The 22,006-nt window shown below is 34.4% G+C and overlaps 1 protein-coding gene across 14 annotated transcripts in view; it reads right to left on the bottom strand.

The window, feature by feature from the left end:
- PCLO (piccolo presynaptic cytomatrix protein) overlaps window positions 1–22,006 on the bottom strand; it is a 361,590-nt gene that overhangs the window by 189,962 nt on the left and 149,622 nt on the right. For all 14 annotated transcript variants that reach the window (XR_005269621.2, XR_003497920.3, XM_027460019.3 and 11 more), the window contains exon 4: window positions 7,635–8,855. Coding sequence is in view for 12 of the 14 variants with exons in the window: in XM_027460019.3 (XP_027315820.1) it covers window positions 7,635–8,855 (1,221 nt within the window). In the remaining 2 variants the exon portion in view is untranslated. The remainder of the gene's footprint in view (window positions 1–7,634; window positions 8,856–22,006) is intronic.

Below are 22,006 nucleotides of genomic sequence, written 5' to 3'. Positions count from 1 at the left end.
ACATCAGCAACTAGTTTCATCAGTTGTAAGATTATCTTTTGTTTATAAATACAACCAAATACTGTAGTTAACTGTTTTCAGAATCCTATCTAATGATAATCTATAATTGTGTAATATACTTTTTTTTTTTTTTGGGGGGGGGGGGGTAATTTAAATTAATATTTAATTACTTTTGCTTCAAAACTGCCTACACATTTCTAGATATAAATATAGCTTGCCAAACATCATCCTGCAGTATTTCTGGGGCTTGCTTTTTTTTTGTTTGTTTGTTTGTTTTGGTTATTTTAAGTGTTATTTTGGTCAATTTGAGTGTTATGCATTGCAACATGCATTGGAACACATGGAGTACGGAAGCATGAGTTCATATGATCTGGAAAGTCCCCATATCTTCAGTTCGGTACTGTACAACCACTTTCTGAAGAGCTCATAAAAATAATAAAAAAAAAATCAGTAAATTTGTAATGCAGAGGTAAGCTGCTGCTAGGGAAATGTAATTGAAGGGATTTAAGCAAAATGGTCAGCTACTGATCAAAGGAAATAAGGAAGAAAAGGCAGGCATATGCAACTGAACATCACAACCAATATTTTCCTTCTTATTCCTAACTAAATACACTTAGTCTTTCTCTAAGATTCCTTTATACCACTCTGAATGACACACAACTCTATCTCCTTATTTGGATAACAAAAATACCAAGAACATCCTACAGCAAATATTTTCATACCAGAGTTTTCCTCATCCCAGCTATGAAATGCCTCCTCCCAGTTTCTCCCAGATGCAAAATGCAATATTTTGTGAAAGAATTTCATGATTCAGCTAATGAAATAGCTCACTCTCCAAATGACAGGTCATCTTAGCTGTTATTTTAGCTGGTAATCTTACAAAGTGTCCCAGTATCCACTAGTAATTTGAGGATAAACATCCCAAAGTCTTCTGATTTTAATGATATGATGTGATGTTCATATTTTTATGGCCCTCATTAATACACATGGAGGAATTTGTCAACTTTCCTAATCTAAGTCAATAATTTCTGAAGTAGGTCTAACCTTCTATTTAAAGCTTTATCAACTTCCTTAGCAATATATTGAGTTAAAAGAAGAAAGAAAAAAAGAAAAAAGAATACACTAAGAAAATCATGACAGTGCTAATTATAATTTGAATGTAACTTTAAAATTTGCTCGGTAATAATAATAATAAATATTTCTAAGGATAACTCTAATGATTAAGCTGTGATTAATCATAATCATATTGGACAAAACTCCAATAATACTCCAAATTAATTTGGGAAGTCATCACCACTTCAACACTTCATCACTCTTTATGGAAAAGGTACACTTGGATATTCTTCAGCCCAAATAATTGCAGATTTATTTATTTATTTTTATTTTTGTTCCCTCTACTAAATAAAAAAATATTTAAGGGACATTGCTTAGATTATTTAAAAAAAATAACCAAACCAAACCAAAACAGAATCCATTAAAACCCAAGTTATTTTTTCATCTAGAAATATGCCCCCTGTAACAATTTCAGCAATTATATTTAATCATTATTTTATTTCCAATATGTCCGTATTTATAAAAACATGTCCAATTGCACACACTGGGATCAATTTGGATTAGCTTCTAGAAAACTCAAACATTGTTCAAGCTCAGAAGGTCTCCTAGAAGTTGATGGACTAACTGTGAAAGTGAAAGCGAAATCTCAGAAGTGAGATCTCTGTGATAGTGAAAGTGAATCTCAGAAGAAGATCCTATAAGATCTCAGATCTTAGTTCTCCATAGGGAGGTGAAGTGGTACAATGACTTGTAAAGTAGAGACAAAAGGCATCAACACATTAGTTAAGATCAGAAAGAGATAGGCAAAAAGATAGTGGACAAGGAACAACCTTAGGCATTCTTCTTCTAATCTGTAATGGTACCATTATCTCTTAATCCAATGTGTGGTATCCAATGACCAACCAAGAAGATATGGAAATGAGTATTATTATTGCCTGCCCTGTTGTTGGACCTCAGTGTATGACACAGCATCACTGCTATTAGTAATAGGAAACCGTGGTGGGAAAAGTGTTATTTGTACAGTAATGAGAAGAAAAAGTTCTACAGTTACTAGAGACTTTCTTTATCACTAATAATGAAGGCGATAAGAAAATCCAGCTTTCTTTTTTAAGGCTACTAAGATAAAAATACATTTTCTATTACTTTCATATGTAGAATTATCTTTCCTGTGATTTGCCTTAAAAAAATTATTCTGCACATCATGTTTTGAGGTCATATGCTTGCAACATATAATAAACAATCTTTAGTCTTGGTGCATTTTTTTTTGCCTTTTTTATGCAGCCTGAGAACTAAGACATTGTCATTAGCTGCATCTGTTCTTAAATGTAATCTGTTTTGGACAATGTTAGCATGTATGTATCACACACAAAGACATCATTGCCAAACTTGTAAACATATGATTAAACATAAGATTTTTAGAATAACAAAATACTGAGGAAAGTATACTGTTGTTAAGTATCATACATATATGCATCATGTATCAACTCTTAGAGATGAAAAATGCATTTAAGACAATAAGAGAAAAGCACACTTCTGCTGGTGAAGTGGGAAGTACTTTGGTTCATGTTGAAATACTGGGCATTTCTGAATAATTTAATGGTGTTTCTTTTCTGAAAGTTTGCCTATTCAGTTTTTAGTACTTGACAAATTTAGCTGTAATATATATGCAATGATGGAAGAATCTTCTTGAGACGTGATGAACGAAAAGACATATAAATGCTATAGGCTGCTGTTGACTATTAAGAAACAACAGATGCAATCTCTTTAACTTGTACCAATCATAAATATGATCTAATGTAGAATGCATTCCTACTTTTCCAGAGACATCTACAGTTCCAATTAAAATACAGCATGCAACTATTTTTCATTAGAAGCTTTTTCCTTTAGAAACTATTTATTCCTTCAGTTCCTCACTTTTAAAATTATTTTAAAATAAGTGACAGGAACTGCTTTAAAGTGCTTTAAAAACTCAAATTAGTTATCAGATTAAATCAGAACTCCTTTAAAAGAAAACTGTGATGTTAAAAAAGTCTTGTCAGTTTTTAAAATTATTTATAATTAGCAAGATTACATTCGGTTGCAGAAATTTTAATTTGCAGAGGAACTCATGATTTTAAAAAGGTCATTCTCATTATAGAATAAATAGACATATCCCATATCCAGTTTGTTTAAAGAAAAAAAAAAAAAAGAAAAGAAAAAAGAAAAAAGAAAAAAGAAAAGAGAAAGAAAAGAAAAAAAAAGACTGGTTGAGTAAACTGTTTCTACCTGTGCCCACAAAAAAAAAATGACTACAGACAAGCCTCTTCCTTCTTCTGGCTCTCTGGTCTGTGTTTTGTCACTAATATCACACATCAGAATTATGATTCCAATTTGCAGTATACTAATTTCTATCCAGTTATTCAACATTAGCACATGATCATTCTTCAGCAAACATGAGAAGACAGTAATTAGGACACTTACATAATATAGCTGATGTGTTGTAATTACATTTCCAACTCACTGCATTGTAATGTGTTCATGTACATATGGTAAACTTCTTGTATTTGGGTCCAAAGACAACTGTTTTATATTCACAAAATTATATGTCATAATATAGTGTTAGAACACCTAAATACTACTGCACATTAAAAGACAGTTTATCAGGAAAAAGACCTGTAAATCATAAATCATGAGCAAAGATAGTTTGTTCCTTGACATCTGTTTGAAGAAATTATAGATTAAAATACTACTGAAAAAGGAACATTTGAAGGAAAAATTGCTTTATGATACCTACAATCTTAATTTGAGGCCCAAATTTTTAAAATATTTAAATATTTGACTCACATTTATTTCAAAGGATGGCAGATCTCTAAATAAAATTGAGGTCTGTGGGAGATTTTCCAAGGCTCATTCCAGTGATTTTACTGTATCAGAACCTTTAACCTTTTATTATTTAACCATCCAAATGGTATCAGTGTGCAACACTTAAATTGTTCTTTCATTTTCCATTTCTGTCATAGGATTTCTTCCTCTCTTGAGAAAAAAAAAATGTATCTAGAAATATACAACGTAAAGCACAGTAAACATTAAAAAATTTAATAACATTCAGAAATCTTTTTTTTTTTTCTTTTTGCTTGAATTATTTTTCCAATGAGCAAAAAGGGGGTAGGTGTTTTTTTGTTTGTTTGTTTGTTTTTGTTTTTGTTTTTGTTTAGGGGGGAGGAGATAGTGAGGGGAAGAGAACTGTGTTTAAAATTAGCTATTCCTTTTTCATTCATTCAGTTGTTTTGTATTTCAGAGTGCTCTATTTTTAAAAATACCTAAAAGAGGATATCTATGCATTTTCTTTTTGCATTAATCTATTATACTTTCTAATCTTTATCTAAGTGTTCTTCAAAATCCAATAACACAAGTAAAAGAAAGCTAAAGACAGTAGGAGCAAATAAAACATAAGAGAAAGAAAAGTGAAATATAGGCATGTGAGTACCTCATAATATATCAACGGATAATTAGAAATCATCAAGTAATTTACAATAAAAATGTGTTGCAATCAGAGACAGAATCAAGTATATGTATCTTAGATTTGTCTGGAGTGCCACATGCTTTCTCATCTTTGTAGAAAACAAAAATGACAATGAAATGAAAACAGGATTGAGACTAGTATGTGATAAACTTTTCCTTAGAGATTTTTTGAACATAAAAAATAGTATTTCTAACAAGAACATCAAAAAATCTGTCTACTTCAGTTTTCAGAATTTGTCCAGGAAAAGAAAAAAAAAAAAAAGAAAAAAATGCAGAAGAGACATTTTGTTAAATTAAGCTTGCTCTTCTTGGAAAATCCTGCAATAGTGCCTCATGTCTAATATAAATTAATCAAGCTAATATTCCCTGTTGTTAGATCTCCTTGTTTCTTCCAGAAGGGAGGACTCTGGCTATGTTACTCGGATCATAATTGACATTCCCTTGGTACAATCAGATGATATCCTATCTTTTGATACCATGAAGAGGAGTGAACACATCATGTGATGGGATTTGCATCTCAGACAGGGAATTTGATTTCTAAAAATAATCGTATTTTTAACAGAACATGCCACAGTACAATTTCCAAATCACATTATTTTTCTGGTCAAATACCTTGGTTATCAAAAAAAAATAATAGAAAAACAAAACAAAACAAAACATTACTACATTACTTAATGACTGATATTATTAGGAAACATAATTTTGGCAAATGTTAAAGTCTTCTTCAACCTACTCCTAGTTTTCTAACATAATGATCAACACCTAACTTGCAGTACTGAAACAAAAACAAACAAGCAAAAAATACCCCACACACATGATTTGTAATTTCTCAACAAATTTTCTACGTTACCCACTTAAGCAGGTAAGTTATTGTTGTAAGTACTTGTTACTGACTTCAGATTCAGAAAATAAATTTTTTAGAAATGCAGCCATCTAATACATATTATCATAAACTCATCCATTGATCTGACTTGACAGCCCACCAAAAACCCAACTTGAAAGTAGTTTTCCACTTGGGATAGGCAAATGAAATAGTAAAAAGATGTAAAGGTTGCATACATTAACATACCATGCTCAGAAATCACAATATATTCCTCAAATGTTTATTATTGGGATCAGCATTATTTAACAGCTTTGTTGGAGACTTGGACAGTGGGATTGAATGCACTGTGAACTAGTCTGCAGACAACACCAAGCAAAGTGTTGCACTCGACATGCTGGAGGAAGGAATGCCATTCAGACGGACCTGGAGAGGCCTGAGAGTTGGGTCCATGCAAACCTTGCCAACAAGACTAAGTGCAAGGCTCTGCACCTGGAACAGCGCAATCCCGAATATAAATAGAGGTTGTGTGGAGAATGGACTGAAAGCAGCCTTGAGGAGAAGGGCCTGGGGGTGCTGGTGGATGAGAAGCTCAACATAAGCTGGCAATGTGAGCTTGCAGCCCAGAAAGACAACTGTATCCTGGGCTGCATCAAAAGCAGACTGGCCAAGGGAGTTTATTTTCCCCCTCTGGTTGGCTTTCATATGACCCAACGTGGAATGCTGAATACAATTCAGCTCAGGGGGTCCAGCACACGAAGGTCATGAACCTGCTGGAAAGAGTCTAGAGGAGCACCATGAAGGTGATCAAGGAGCTGGTGCACCTCTTATGAAGACAGGCTGGGGAGCTGGAGTTGTTCAACCTAGAGAAGAGAAGGCTCTGGGGAGATCTTTTAGCGACCTTCCCATACCTAAAGAGGACCTACAGAAAAGCTGGGGAGGGACTCTTTGTCAGGAAATGTAGTGGTAGGACAAGGGGGAATGGCTTTACACTGAAAGAGGGTAGATTTAAATTAGATATAAGGAAGACGTTCTTTACTCTGAGGGTGCTGAGGCACTGGAACAGGTTGCCCAGAGAAGCTGTGGATGCCCCATCCCTGGAAGTGTTCAAGGCCAGGCTAGAGGGGACTTGGAGCAACCTGGTCTAGTAAGAGGTCCCTGCCCGTGGCAGGGGGTTGGAACTGGGTGATCTTTAAGGTCCCTTCCAACCCAAACCATTATATGATTCTCTTTACATTCTTTATTGTCAAGTGGTCTAAAGAGCCCCTGCAAAGTCGTGTTGACTGAGGTTTGCCACAAGAATGGCAGGCAAGAGCTCAGGTGAGACAGTGAGTACGAATGACAGCAGCTCTCCAGAAACCAGGATGCTGGTCTTTTCCAGATGGGACAGAAGAGAACATGCTGAAATCACTGCAAGAGGACCTTTGAAGGACCTCGTGACAAACCAGCCTGGTTTTGATACATACAATAGTACTGGGCTGTTTTGAAATCATTTCATTTTGAAGAACGCATTTCTCTTACGAAATACCTCCTGCTTTATAGCAAACTGACTGTTGTGGGCTTGCTGATCATGCTTGTATTGCTAAATAAAAGAAGGCAGGAATAGTTGTCTGGCCCTGAGCCTGGCTGGCCTGGCACAGCTTGCAGTAGAGTGCCCAACCTCCCTTCCCCTGCAGAGCACTGCACTAGATCTGGCCCATCAGGCTGGATAAGCAACCTCATCTAGTGGAATATGTCCCTGCCCATGGAAGGGAGTTTGGAACTAGATGACCTTTAAGTTCCATTCTGATCCAAACCATTCTACGATTCCATAATTATACTTTGGTAGTGAAAAACACAGCACCTTTTGCCATCACATCTCATTTGCTTTTGTGATTAAGAACAATGAAAATGTTCCCACTTCAACAATTAAACTCCAAAGCCTTGAGAGTCCATGGAAGCAGGTAAATAAATCAGAAGTATTTGAAAACTGTTTGAACAGAAACTTTGATTTACTTTCAAATGCTTAATTATTTAAATGGAAAATCATGCCAGAACTATTTGAAAGTTGCACTTAAACAACAGAACTAACTGGTAACTCACTCTTATCAAACAGGAGTCATTGATTTTATCATTAAGAATCATCTTGTACAGAGAATAACAATAAAGATACAGGGAGGGAAGGAAGACACAGAGTCCATCAGAATCAGATTCTAAATTGTAGCAAAAAGGGAGGGAGGAAAGGAGAAAGAAAGAAAGGGAGGGGGAAAAAGCCACTTACCATTTTTTCTCTCACTGTTTCCACATGGTCAGATCTTAGCACACGTGACATTTGAACGGGAGTTTCTTCTTCCTCAGCTTTTTCAGCTTTCAAAACCATTTGGGTAATCCCAGTTGTCAAATCCTCTTTCTTAGCATCCTCTTGTTTCTTTGCATACAGTTCCTCACAAGGTGCTTCAACTTCTCCCTTATGTACAGCAACATGGTCTTTTGCCTCAGCTATAATTTGCTCTTTTTTGTCCTCGGAATGCGGTGCCTTCTTTTCTGGGAGCAGAGGTTTTTTATCTTCTTCAAATTTGCTTAAAGTTTTCTTTTGATCTGGACTTACTGTTGCAGGAATTTTATCTGCTGAAAGTGTCTTTGACAGCTTTTCTTGCTGAAGTTTTGATTCTTCTTTTTGAGCTTCCTGTTGGATTTTCTCCACTGAAGAAGCTTTTGCAATTTTCACATGTTGAAGATTTGGATCTTCTTTCTGAATTCCATGTTGAATTTTATCAGCTGAAACAGCCTTTGACAATTTCACCTCCTGAAGTTGTGCATCTTCCTTCTGAGCTGAAGGCTGGATTTTGTCAGCTGATAGTGCCTTTGCCATTTTCATCTGTTGGAGTTTTGGGTCTTCCTTCTGAATTCCATGTAGAATTTTGTCAGCTGAGGGTAACTTTGCCAATTTTGCTTCTTGAATTTTTATGTCTTCCTTCTGAACTCCATGCAAAATTTTATCTGCTGAAGATGTTTTTGCCAGTTTTGCCTCTTGAAATTTTGTATCCTCCTTTTGAACTCCATGTAAAATTTTATCAGATGAGGGTGTCTTTGTCAGTTTTGTTTGCTGGAGTCTGGGGTCTTCCTTCTGAGAGACACGTATTTTATCAGCTGAGGGTGTCTTGAAAAGTTTGCTCTGCTTAAGTTTTGCATCTTCTTTTTGAACTCCTTGCTGGATTTTATCATCTGACAATGTTTTTTCCAACCTCCCCTGCTGAAGCTTTGGAACTTCCTTCTGAACGCCTGGTTCTTCTTTAGGTTTTGCGGCTGCTGGAGTAGGCGGTGTGGAAGTCTTCTGAGGGGAATGTGAGACAGCAGGCACAGGCTGTTTTTGAGGAGTTGCAGGTGGTTTAGATACTGGTTGTGAAGGGCCTGGTTTTGGAAGTGGCACCTTGCCCATATCCCCAAGTTGTCCTGACATTGCCCTTTGGGTCTGGCAGTTTAAGCACAGCCATTCCTGTACCTGTGATACAACAAACATATGAAGTTACTTATTTGAAAACTTAACAGTAAAATCATGTTGTGTTTTCAGCTGGTACAGTTGCCATTAAAATACTTGTAAGCTCTATGCTATGCACACTGAACAGGCCTTTTCTTTGTCTGCTGCTCCTGCAGGATGATCCACAATACCTTTCTAAAAAAAAAATGAAGTATGTCATGTTCCAGAAAGCCTGGCTGAACAAAAAGAAAAATAGATTGTGAAATGTAATAATTACATTGTCCCTAAGTATTGATGACCTTTATGTACAAAGTTTGCTTATGTATTTCTAAAAACTTTTTTTTTTTTCCCTGAAGACTATAATCCACCAAAATCTGCCTCTAATTTCATAAGTCTGAGTAAAAGAAGATGAACTGGGATTCATGGACCTTTGTGTTTTTCTTCATAAATGATGTTCCTTTCTTGAATTTGTGTGTATGTATCACTGGTTAAGTTAGTAACCCCAAAGAAAGTATATGTTTGCTCTCTTTACTACTTAATCTCTGCTGAATACTGTCTTTTACTCTTCTTCACAGAAAATCAGTAAGACAAGGACACGTCTGCAAAAGATCTTATTGCCAGTTGCCTAGCTACTACATGAGACAGTTTCCAGTGGGTTTTGGGGTACAGTTTCTTTAGAACAGCAAAAAGAAATTTTAAATACAGAAAACTAACTAACCGAACAACTAGTATTGTGCTACCCCTTTGGATAAAAAAAAAAAAAAAAAAAAGAAGGGAAAAAAAAGATTAAGCTACCAAGTTAAATGTAAATGACAAGAATTTCAGATGAAATGACAATTGAATGTGAGATAAAATCTAACAACCTTGGGTAGGTAGGCTAGTTTTGTTGAAGTGCAGCTAAAGTCTATTTAATGTATAAAATGTTTTTATTTGAAGAAATTAATGTTGGGTACAAGATTGCATGATGGCATACACTATCATTCAGGTCATCTAACAATTGCCTTATGTATTAATTTTCTACTTCTATAGAAAATGATCAAATTAATGAGTCCTGTTACTTGACACAAATACATATTTATAAAAAAACATTTGGCAATGTTGTCCCAATAAATGGAGTTTATTCACTGAATCATCTGTCTCTAAATGCAGTCAAGGCCCTAATAGTTACTATACCTTTTGTAATTCCTAACTGAATGCAGATCTGTATAAGACTATTAGATTTATTTTTTTTTCTGTAGATAAAAACACTAAAACATTAAAATATAACCCTCCAAAGGAGATAATAGGAATAAAAACAGCTTCATTTGTGAAGAATGTGCAAAATAAAAATTAGCTTTCTTGAAAATACTCCTGTTAGGGATTTCCCTGGATTTTATGTATTTATGTATTTATTTATTTATTTATGTATTTATTTATTTATTTTTAACTATAGCTTCCTTTCTTTTTGGTGTGGCCTGTTTAGAAATTAGAAATCAATACTGGAAAACATAACTATGCTGTGAACTATGTTTTATAACCTAAAAATGGAATTAATACATCTAGAAACTAATTTGGTCTTAAATCCACAAAAATTATGATAGTAGTACTATCAGGAATTCTAAATATACCAGATATTTTTTATTATAAATAGAACACAGAATAAAGAAACGATTTCATAGTATTTTTTGATTCTTTTCTCAGAAAGACTGAAAAGGCTACTACACAAAGCTGACTAGATAATTATGACAGCTTATTTTTATTTTAAAGTTATTGTAGATTCAAAAAGACCAATAAATTCTTTCACAAAGTAGGCAGAAATGTTACCATTACTACTTGTGTCAATAGCGCTTATTTCAGTACAGAACATGGGAATAATACTCAAATGTTATTAAGCTTCTCAGAAGCTAGCCTTAACTATCTTTTACTTCATTAAAAAATAATAAATAATAATAATAATTGTCTTCTACCATGAAATAATCCATGGGTCAAGAGTTTGCTCCATTTCACATACTTACTACATTTAATGAACATGCTACTTTATACATTAAATGCACAAGTTCTTCTCCCAGTTCCATTTCTGCATGATATTGTTTCCATTTATTTCCTGGTAACACATTTCTTTTGTAGGGTCTCTATGCTTGTACCTTTTGTACACATCCGCATTTGACTCATCACTTTTTCTAGCTTTGTTGGTAAGGTAGCACTTAGTACCTCTGCAACTGTAGCCTCCATTGCTCATACACATGCCCCTTCTTAGATTCAAACACAGTAGAGCTGAAGACATCATAGAACAAGTCTCTTAAAAATGAAAGTAGCAGTAATAAATATGAGCAAAGGCAGTTGATGATGAGTGAATTGGCAAATTGTGCTAAACCTTGTCAAGAGATGGAAGTTCTAATCTTGCCTTCCTGCCATACTGATGTAAGTGGTGCTAGTGAAATGACCTGGAATTGTCTAGATACACAGTGATTTAATGAATCTTGCCATTGTTGTCTTCGACTTTTGTTATATTTGTATCTAATTATCACTTCTTTTTTTTCTTTTTTTTTCTTAGGGTTGCTATGTAGGCATGGAAAATACATCTCTCAAGCTACGTGTTTTAAAATGCAATCTTTTTATAATCATGAAGATATTTGATCACAAAATAACCTATACAAATCTTATATCACCAGCCCTCTAGCTCCTAATTCACTGTCAGAATGGTTCTCTGTAAATTGAATTTTGTACCATGAAGTCATATGCCTCGGTTTAAGACTCAACTTTTCCTCAGTTAACCTCATGCCCTGAATGCTAGTTTTTCCTTAGGCTATCTTTTCAGTTAGCCTGTCAACCCAAATTATTAGGACTTGGGAAATGGACATAATCTTCCTTCAGCAGTCTTCACTAGATAAATTGTAGTTCTTTACAGAAATATTCACACTCCTTGGTTCCTGAATTGGCAGTAGACATTATCCTTGGTATCACAAGCAATATCAATGTGCTTTAATATTCTAAGTCTGTGGCTCTCCCACTGTGTTTTCCAAACAAACTCTTATTGCTGGACAGTACAAAGAAGCTGTGTTACAATGTCCTCCTCATTTGGTTTTATAATAAACAAATTCCATCGTGAAAAGTTCATACATCTAACATTCATTGCAACTGTTAATTTTTTAAAGTGTCATGCAAAGGCTCAAGCATTTCAGTTCCTTTGCTTTTGAAACTGCCACAATGCCAGAGGAGTTCAAGTTGAAAACAATAGGTCTACTACTCCATCTCTCTGCCGTTCAAGGATTTTTCATTGCAGTATGTTGATGGATACTGCAATGTTGATAGATAGATTACCCTCTCCTGGCAAACACCAATTGGTAAACTAACTGAAAGTAACTCAAAGTACCTAATGTATTTGTTAAGGTGAAAATAAACACTTCCCACAGAACATCTCTAAATTTACCTCTGAAGTCAAATGTTTTAGTTTCATTTGGAGGCCAAATAATTAATTTCTTTGTCATGTCTGGAGCATACCTTTATCCCTTCCTAATTCTTCCTCCTCACTGCTCTTAGTAAAGCAAAATAATAAAACTAATATAGGAACAGAAGAAAGGATGAAGCACATCTGTGAAAAAATAAATTATGTTAGCTTTCACTACCTAATATAATCACATTATCAAACAGAATCTTTATGGAAAACCATGTACTAAATATAACTGTAAGATATATATAATCCATCCAAACCAACTGACACACAGCTAACCTACATATAACTCATATCTGCTCTTACTTATTTTAAGAAGAACTGCTCCTGGTAACTACAGCTGTATTAGTACAACTCAAATGTTTACAAAGTTTTAGAAAATAATTTGAAAGATAAGTGAATTGATCCTTGTGACAAAGAAAAGGGCCATATGCTAAAAGTCAATACATATTTACTAGAATAAGACTGTATCATATAACTTTTTGCTTTTGAAAGTATCATTTATTTTACAAGTAAAAATTAAACCATTACACGCTCAACATACCTGGAATACCAGAAAAATAACTGAATCTGTGACACCATGAAATGATTTGTCAAATTAAGAGAGATGAGTAAATTGCCAGGTAGAAAAAAGATCTCCTGTGGAGGAAAATGACCCTAAATTCTTTACATTTTACATTTTAGTTATTTAAAGTAGAGTGATAAATGAGTACATAAGGATATAGAAGAAGACACATTGGCCTTGACCAGTAAACTGGATATTGCCTATTTATTCCCCAAACTGCTCCGGAGTCTTTAAATTCAGTAATGATGTGCAACCACTGCTTGGATCCTCTTTTTTGTTTTTCCCAATCCTTAACATTTTCTATTCAAATTTGTATACTTGCTTACTAACAGAAGCCTCCAGGGACTCTGACTTTCTGAATAGACATATCTTGGATGTTGAAATAATTATTCTGTGGAAGAAAGGTAGAACAATCAGACAGTTATTTCTAACGCCCTAAGATTTGCTTCATCTCCATTAAAAAATTAAAAGTACTCTTGGTACGTTGTCAGCTGATTTGTTATTACTAACGATCCCTTCTTTTTTATCCCCCACCAAACGTTAACACTTGCAAGAAAGTTGCAAACACTGCTGCAAATTACCAGAGAAGTACAAAGAGCCAGTGTTTTTCCTATATGTCAGGATTTACCTGCTCCTCAGATTTAATATGGTGGGGACTATTAAATATTCCATTTTATTTTGAGCAGATGAAATACAGATTACAACAACACAAAGATGACCTACTTCTTCAAGTGATGACAACTCTGAAATGCGTATGCCCTTATACTTCAAGATACATCCTAGCACCTTCAGGAAAAGCTCATTCTTTTTCTTTCTAGGAACTGCTCTGTTTGCAAATTTTAATTTTAGTGATCAAATTTGATAATGAGAATTTTTATGTGTATAATGCCTGTGTATACTTTAATTTGCTTTTAGCTATTTTGCTGAAGGCTCTTCAAGGCTTAGTATTATGCAAGCAATGCACAAAAAGGTATCCCTATTGTATACATCATCATAGACGCGAAAGAAGCAAAGATGTTGAAAAAATAGTTGCTCTTTTTGGTGGAGGGGGGACCATTACCATACTTGTTTGCACTCTGAATCTACCTGCATTTTCCTATGGTGTTTTTTTATTTATTTATTTTTCCCCATGCACTTTTATAACCAGACGACAACTTCTTTGACAAGATGACAATCCTTCTTTGTATTGGCAAGTTTAGCTGTAGGGGTGATGTTGCCCAAATCAAAGGAATAAACGGCCTTCATCCTCAGTCTTATACAGAGAAATTTCTATCAAGCATTTTAATGCTTCTGGTGATCACTTCTTTTGTTACCGTGGCAAACCCAACTCCAATGAAGGAAAAGAAAACAAAGCAAAACAACAAAGTGAATATGAGCTTCATTCAAAGGCCAAAGAAATCAATCGAAGAGTCTCAAGTAGTAGTTCAGTGGGGCTGGGATGATTAAGCTGTATGTATACTTTGAGAAATTCTGAATAATAATAGTCCAAAAGTCCAAAAAACATTATTTGAAATGCAATATAAACCTTCTTTACAACCATGCAAGGAAAAAATGTTGCAATTGTAACTCCTTTAGATAATTACATATCATACTTGCAGTGTCTGTCATGATAATAATCAAAGATTATTATCCAGGTGCTACCACAACACAAATTCATTGCAGAGCTAACCTCTAATTCACATGAAATGATACCCTGTAAGTCTATGGGTTGAACGTTCAAATTACTGAATCTATAAAGTTCAGTTTAGGAAAGTCTATTAATAGTCAATGTTTTTTATCAAGGGAAGGTTAAAAAAGTGTTTCCTATAATAATGAGATCAATAAATATCCTCTTGATTTTCTATGTACATAAAAGATTAATGAAAACATGTATCCTGTTGTTGATTTCTTTAGCTTGGATAATAAATGTTCAGAAACCAAGGAGCCAATCAACATAAACTTGATTTCTTTTTCATTTTCTTTTTGGCTTTTGAGCCTTATAGGTAATTTTGAAAACAACGTTTTACAACAGAGTATTTATGAATATCAGATGTAGAGAGCCTCCTGTTTCACCACATTAATGGGAATACCACCTTTATATTAAGCAGTCTTCCAATCCACAAAATCCATCCCAGCATATGTTTTCAACATTATTTTGATATCTCATTTTCCACTCAAGAAAAACACTGGTGATTTAGTATTTACTACTAGGAGAAGAAGGTAATAACATTTACATATGTATTTCTGCACATATCTGATCACCCGTCAGAATGCAGTTGTTGCAGTGACATTCTTTTTCACAGTTACTTTTAAGGAGATTGCCAACTAACTGACTAAAATAATTTAGATTTACTTGCACACATGACAATGAACATGCTGCTGTGGATTAATTAAACAGCAGTTTATACACTGTTTATATTACTCTTAGCTTGCTTTAGTAGTATAATTGTAATTATTCCATTTAGATTATACAGACCAAAAATCTGAGGTTGTGTTAGTATCTGAAGTAATAATTTTATAGTAAAAGTGAGTTTTCAATATCTTATTGTTTCATTTAGAAACTATGTCACTTCTGAGCTTTACAATTGTCAGGTTATCATTATCTTTTTCAGCTATATATAGATGCTGAGTAGCCCTAATATGTATGCCTTTTGTACTCTTTATTATAACAGTCTCAAAGTATATATATATATTGTATACCTTCTAGAAACTGAATAACAATTCCTCTCACAATGGGTCAGCAAAGAGCATGAGTATTCCCATTCCATTACTGTTGTTATTTGTCCTGAACTGACAAAATGTCTAGTGCTACAGATGGCACTAAAACAACAAACAATTCCATGCCCTGAAGAGACTGCAGTCTATTCTGTCCTATGTTCAATTTTGACCTTTTTGAAGGGTCTAGAGGAATATGGTTATTCATCTCAAACTGGGACTCAGCTATTGAATGAGATGAGAGGAATTCTGTAGTAAAAAGGACTATTCTGATGTCTCAGAGTGCCTACTGCTCACTGTATCTTTAGCACATCTAGGAAGCTGTATTTGATGATAAGCTACAAATACAACCTTTTAATCTGAACCTTAATGGTTCATATTAACAAACACCTCAGCCATTCTTTGTAAAATCATTTTTATTTTGGTCATCCCCATAGACATACAGTGAAAAATGATAGACATTATTATTCTGAAAAGTCACTGTTTTGCATTTTTTTTTGCTCTTTCAAACCAGATAATCACAAAACTGGTGTGTAGTTCATTTCAGCAATACACTTTGCATAAACAATAATCACTGCTGAGACAGCTTGATAGATGTCTTCCTTTTTCTCATGATTACTGTATCATTGCATGAGAAGTCTTTTTTAAAAAGACGTTAAGTGTAAGTGGCAGATCAATGCTCCAAGTGAAATGCTATGGAGGAGGATGGAAATAAATTAAGGAATGGAAGGTTTTTTTAGATTCCTAGCTCCATCCGGACTAATCTCACCTAACTTTTAACACATAACTAGGAACTGAAGTTTTGACCCGGGCTACCAAAATTCCCCCTCTAGTCTCTGAGACATTATCTGCAGATATGAACACCACTGGAGGTCCTGTAATCTGATACATAAGGGTTCTGTAATCTGATACCTAAATATATCGTCCAGTTTTCAAAAGCTCTAAATACCTGAGGATACTTTCACTGACTTCCATTTTTTAGTTCTTTAACCAGAACAACACCATGTGTGATATTTTTCATCACTTTTTTTTTTTTTTAATGTTTCATCACTTATTGAGTTTACTATCATTTAGTGCTGATCTACGTCTAGTATTCTTCTCATGTCACTGATATATGAATCCTTTAGGTGCCTGGAGGTTTTGAAAATGAAGTGGAAAGACAAAGAAACAAATGAAAAAACTGGACAATAATTCGTGGTCAAGGAAATGTGCAATATTCTCAAGTAAGAGGAGCAAAAGTCCATCAGAAATGAAGGAAAATCATTTACCCAGCTTTGGAAAATTATATTAATCATTAACTACAAATACAGTAGGAGGTTGCATATAACCATTTGCTGGATATATTTACAGCTGTCATGACAATAAAAAGGTAATAAAGCAAGTAAAGAAAATTGATATTGTACTTTTACACCTCCGCAGAATGGTCGTAGCTTTGTGATACACAAACATTTTCCAATGACTTCTTGAGCTCTTCCCAATGGACTTCCCTCCTAAACACCCAAACAGAGGAAGTGAAAACTGACCTCCCCACTTTAATACACAAAAAGTGCTATGTGAAGAGACAGCAGAGCACAGAAATGGAATTGCAGCTGCCATTTGTTTTCTCTGCTTGTAACTAGTCCTGCAACAGCACTGCCTGGCTTTGCAACATGTGGGTCAGAATAACAATTGCGGTGTTGCCACTTTCATCGATAAGAGGCAAATTCTCAAACTGTGAGGCAACAAAGTCTAAAGTCTAGGGAAAGGCAAAGGAAAAGGTGAGGTACAGGGGGAAAAAGGGAAAACCAACTTTTTTAGTATCTTGGCTTTTCTGCTTCTTTGGAGATTTATGCTGATTATATCTCAAGACTGTGGTAGACATTTTAATAATAATAATTGTTCTTGATTATTGATTTTACTTTGCACTCGACTGCCTGAAATTTTGCCCTTGTATAGCCACACAATGGAAAATGTTAAAAGATTGTCTTAAAAGGGAATATGTCACTTAGTCAGCAAGACAATTCTGTCAAGCATTGTAACTAACTCAGAAAAGAAGAACATGCTGTGCATTTATATAATTTGGCAACTTATACTACCAAATATGTACGTGAAGAATTAAAATAAAACATATTTTCTCGGAAAACTTCAGACCAATATCCATTGAAATTACTTCTCAATATTTTTTACAGAAATGTGCTTGCAATCTGCTCAAAAGCCTAACATACTGTAATATGTTAGGCTTTTCAGCAATATGGCTGAAAGCAGATGTTTTTAATGTGCAAATAAATACTATGCACTTCAACAATCACACATAATAAGCTTGAGTTTACTTTCAAGAGACAGCATAAATACAATTATAATCCATACTATATAGTCCAAATAATCTAAACCAATGTAAAGTCTTCTCAAAATTTATGTACCAACTCTCAACATAAGTATCAAATGTAAGAGGAAAAGACAGGCTTTAACTGCTAAACAGTAACCATAGAATCAGAATGTTTGTGAAAGGGACCTTAAAGATCACCCAGTTCCAACCCCCTGCCACGGGCAGGGACCTCTTACTAGACCAGGTTGCTCCAAGTCCCCTCTAGCCTGGCCTTGAACACTTCCAGGGATGGGGCATCCACAGCTTCTCTGGGCAACCTGTTCCAGTGCCTCAGCACCCTCAGAGTAAAGAACGTCTTCCTTATATCTAATTTAAATCTACCCTCTTTCAGTGTAAAGCCATTCCCCCTTGTCCTACATTTCCTGACAAAGAGTCCCTCCCCAGCTTTTCTGTAGGTCCTCTTTAGGTATGGGAAGGTCGCTAAAAGATCTCCCCAGAGCCTTCTCTTCTCTAGGCTGAACAACTCCAGCTCCCCAGCCTGTCTTCATAAGAGGTGCACCAGCTCCTTGATCATATTCATTCATATTCCTGTGGACTTGTTCTAATATCACAGAATCACAGAATTGTCTAGGTTGAAAAAGACCTCAAGATCATTGAGTCCAACCTCTGACCTAGCACTAACCAGTCCTCCACTAAACCAGATCACTAAGCTAAATGTCTTTTAAAGACCTCCAGGGATGGTGACTCCACCACTTCCCTGGGCAGCCCATTCCAATGCCTCACAACCCTCTCAGTAACGAAGTTCTTCCTAATATCCAACCTAAAACATCCCTGGCACAACTTAGCCCTTTCTCCCTCGTCCTGTCACCAGGCATGTGGGAGAATAGACCCCCACCTCGCTACAGCCTCCTTTAAGGTATTTATAAAGAGCGATAAGGTCACCCCTGAGCCTCCTTTTCTCCAGGCTGAACAAACCCAGCTCCCTCAGCTGCTCCTTGTAGGACTTGTCCATGTCCTTCTTGTGCTGGGACCTCTGGGCTAATTGCAGGGCTCCATGTGGGATCATTCATAAAATAGAGCATTTTAAAGTAATGATTTATTTATTTATTTATTTATTTATGCAGAAATATTGATTTCTTTAAGATTTAATATATTTCAATAAAAAACCCTCAACTATATCCGAACAAAAATGCCAAATGCTTCCAAACTCTTGGAATGGTACTTTAATTATTATTTATTTTAATCTTCTGAAGTACATCTTTGTACATTTTTCAACACACACACAGTGTTACTTTAGTGGTTATAAAGTGACAAAAGTATCTGCAGTTAACAAAAATTAAAGTGTCCCCCCCCCAAATGATCCCTCTTGCAGTCCTAGGTTGGTCTTTCAGTTCTCATCACGGTCTCCAAAAGAATAAAGAATCCTTTTGAAAGACCTATGTTACCTCTGCATTAATAATAATTTCACAATTACTTAGCAAGTTAAGATGATTCAGAAGTTCTCCTTGATGAGAAGACAGACAATCCCTCCACACCTATACAGAAATTGCACTAAGATGCATTTGTCACAACAATGGTAAATAAAAAATCTTACACTCAAATGAATCAAAAATTTTACATGCTGATCAATATTGTATTATTCACATAGTGTCAGAAGAAACCAAATGGAAGCTTAACTTTTCTCTCAAAAGCATAATCTCCCCTCTACCATGTTTTAAAAGTGTATTTGATGCTATAATGTCTGTATTACAATTTTTAGATATAAAATGGTACTGTGTTGGAAGGTTAATTACTCTTTTCATTCTATGAACAAGAATACATCTGTACTTTTAAAAATAAACCATTATCTTTATACCTAAATCCAAAACATGTTAAAAAAGCAAACAAAACCTTTAACTCTCCAAACCTTGGATAGAATCTGATCTTTGTGTTTCTTACTAGAAAAACAATCAAAAAAAAAAAAAACAAAAAAAACCCAATATTAATAACAATTAAGAGAAAATGGAAATGTTCATTTGAATTTTTATATGTTGTCAGCTTCTGTTTCTTTATTTTCTATGTAGACTACAATTAGCTATCTACTAAAAGTAGTGCTGCTATTTTGAATAGACTGATCTTATTTTCTCATTGAAAATCAAATTTTAAATTTTAATTAATCTTGAAGCATTTGTTCAACCCTTGAAACACTCTCCTAAAGACCCTGTTTACATCATAGATAGTATAACATGATGCAGTCTTCCAGGATGAGCGATACTATTGTCAGCTTCTGATTAATTTAATTGTAGGTACTGTATTAACTCAAGAACAAACATCTGGGGATAAAAATGACATAAAGTCAATAGCTCTCATTTGTTTGATGAAAAGTCAGAAGTAAAAAGAAAAAAAAAAAGTCTAAGGAGGAAAAGAAGAACCAGAAGAGAAGCTGATTAAGAGAAGAGCAGAAGAGCCATTTGGGTGACAAGTCAACAACAAATGCTTATTTTATTTTTTTTTTTTAACAGATCTTTAATTAAAAAAAAAAAAAAAGTGACAAACTGTGTTCTTAGTCTTTTCCGGTTCAAATACAGACCAAAAAAATCAGGTGATTAAATTAAAGTGAGGATTTTACCCGGGTACCACCTCCACATTTCCACGTAAAACTCTTAATCAAAATGATTTTTTATAGCATTTTTATTCCTCTTCAGAGCATATCCATGTTTTCTCTGTTATTTATAACCTTTCCCTCCTCCTCAGGAATTGTAGATATACGTGCATGAAAAGTATATTACAGAGATCATAACTCCAAAGGTAAGGAACAGGGAATTCAAATTTAATTCTAAAACATAACAAAAGTAATCATATCCATATTATATTCTCTATAATCAGTTCCCAAGATTTTGACATTAGAATAATATACAGTGCATGTGCAAAATGAACCATTTATGGGGCTCTTTTCAAAACAACATCTCAAGGCAATGAAGTGTAAAGTTAACATCTGTCTTCAAAGGCAGAATTGAAAGCATTTTCTAGAATGCACAAGTGAATTTTTATACATCAGAGCAATTACAATAATGTCCTCCAATAATCTGCATTTAATATATATTAAATATTTCAGAAATATTCCTTTTCATTTAAAGATGACTTTGATACAATCATTCAAATTATTCTGCAAAGAAATCTAAGCAGATTCTTTTTTTTTTTAAAAAAAAAAAAAACTTTACTTTTAACTGCTGTATTTTTATATTTATATTTAATTTATATTTATATATATATATATTTTGAGAATTTTATATTTTATGTTTTGAATACAATTAAAATACAGTTGGAGTAGTAACTCCAACACAAAAGCTTTTAACTAAAAGTGTAAGAAAAAAAAAGGGCAAAAACTTCAACTGACTTTTCATTCCATAGCTGCCTTTGAGAGGTTAACTCAAAATGCCTGGATAGATTCACAAAATCACCAATTCACAATTCACAACCAGGAGCTGTTTTAGGAGATTTTACTGTTGGATGATTGAGAAGTTACTAAAATGTGAAGAGTAAATGTGAAGATTTTGCTACTTCCCTCATTTCTAATCTTGTCAAGGTTCAGTGACCAGAGCAGACTGCTACAGCTTTAAAAGTGAAAATATTAAGACTGGGAAAAAATTTTGAAAACTATTGAAAAACTTAAGAAAAAATATAAAGTATCTATTGAGTATCTTCATGTAATCTTATTCTTGCAGTGTTTATTGCAAAATAAAAATTCAAATAGAGGAAAAAAAAATCTAATGCATAACCCAGACATTCAAGTAACCAGAATATAGCAAAGTAAAAAAAAGGTGGAAACAATTATCTGCTTTTCTCTTGAGTCTTGCTGGGCAAGATGTTAAATAAATATTAGATTTTAGAGAAACAGCAGGATACAAAATATCAGTTGACTGAATGAAGAGTTTGCGTGGAATGCAAGAAGTGTTTCAATCTCATGATTTTCTACTTTAAGCTACATTTTACTTCATCTACCTGTGGAAGCGACTGACTTTATCACTGCATTTGTCATTGACTGCAGGGCATTGTCAACATGGGTTCATGAAGGGTAAGTCCTACCTTAGTAATTTGATCTTTTTCTATGATAAGCTTACCTGCTTGTTCGATGAAGGGAAGGCAATGGAAGTAATCTTTCTGGATTTTATCAAGGCCTTTGATACTGTCCCTCATGCTAA

Source organism: Anas platyrhynchos, chromosome 1, assembly GCF_047663525.1.
Source record: "Anas platyrhynchos isolate ZD024472 breed Pekin duck chromosome 1, IASCAAS_PekinDuck_T2T, whole genome shotgun sequence".
In the NCBI taxonomy this organism is placed as follows: Eukaryota; Metazoa; Chordata; class Aves; order Anseriformes; family Anatidae; genus Anas; species Anas platyrhynchos.
The sequence above is the reverse complement of the archived record's forward strand: the minus strand, read 5'-3'. Positions and strand labels throughout refer to the sequence as shown.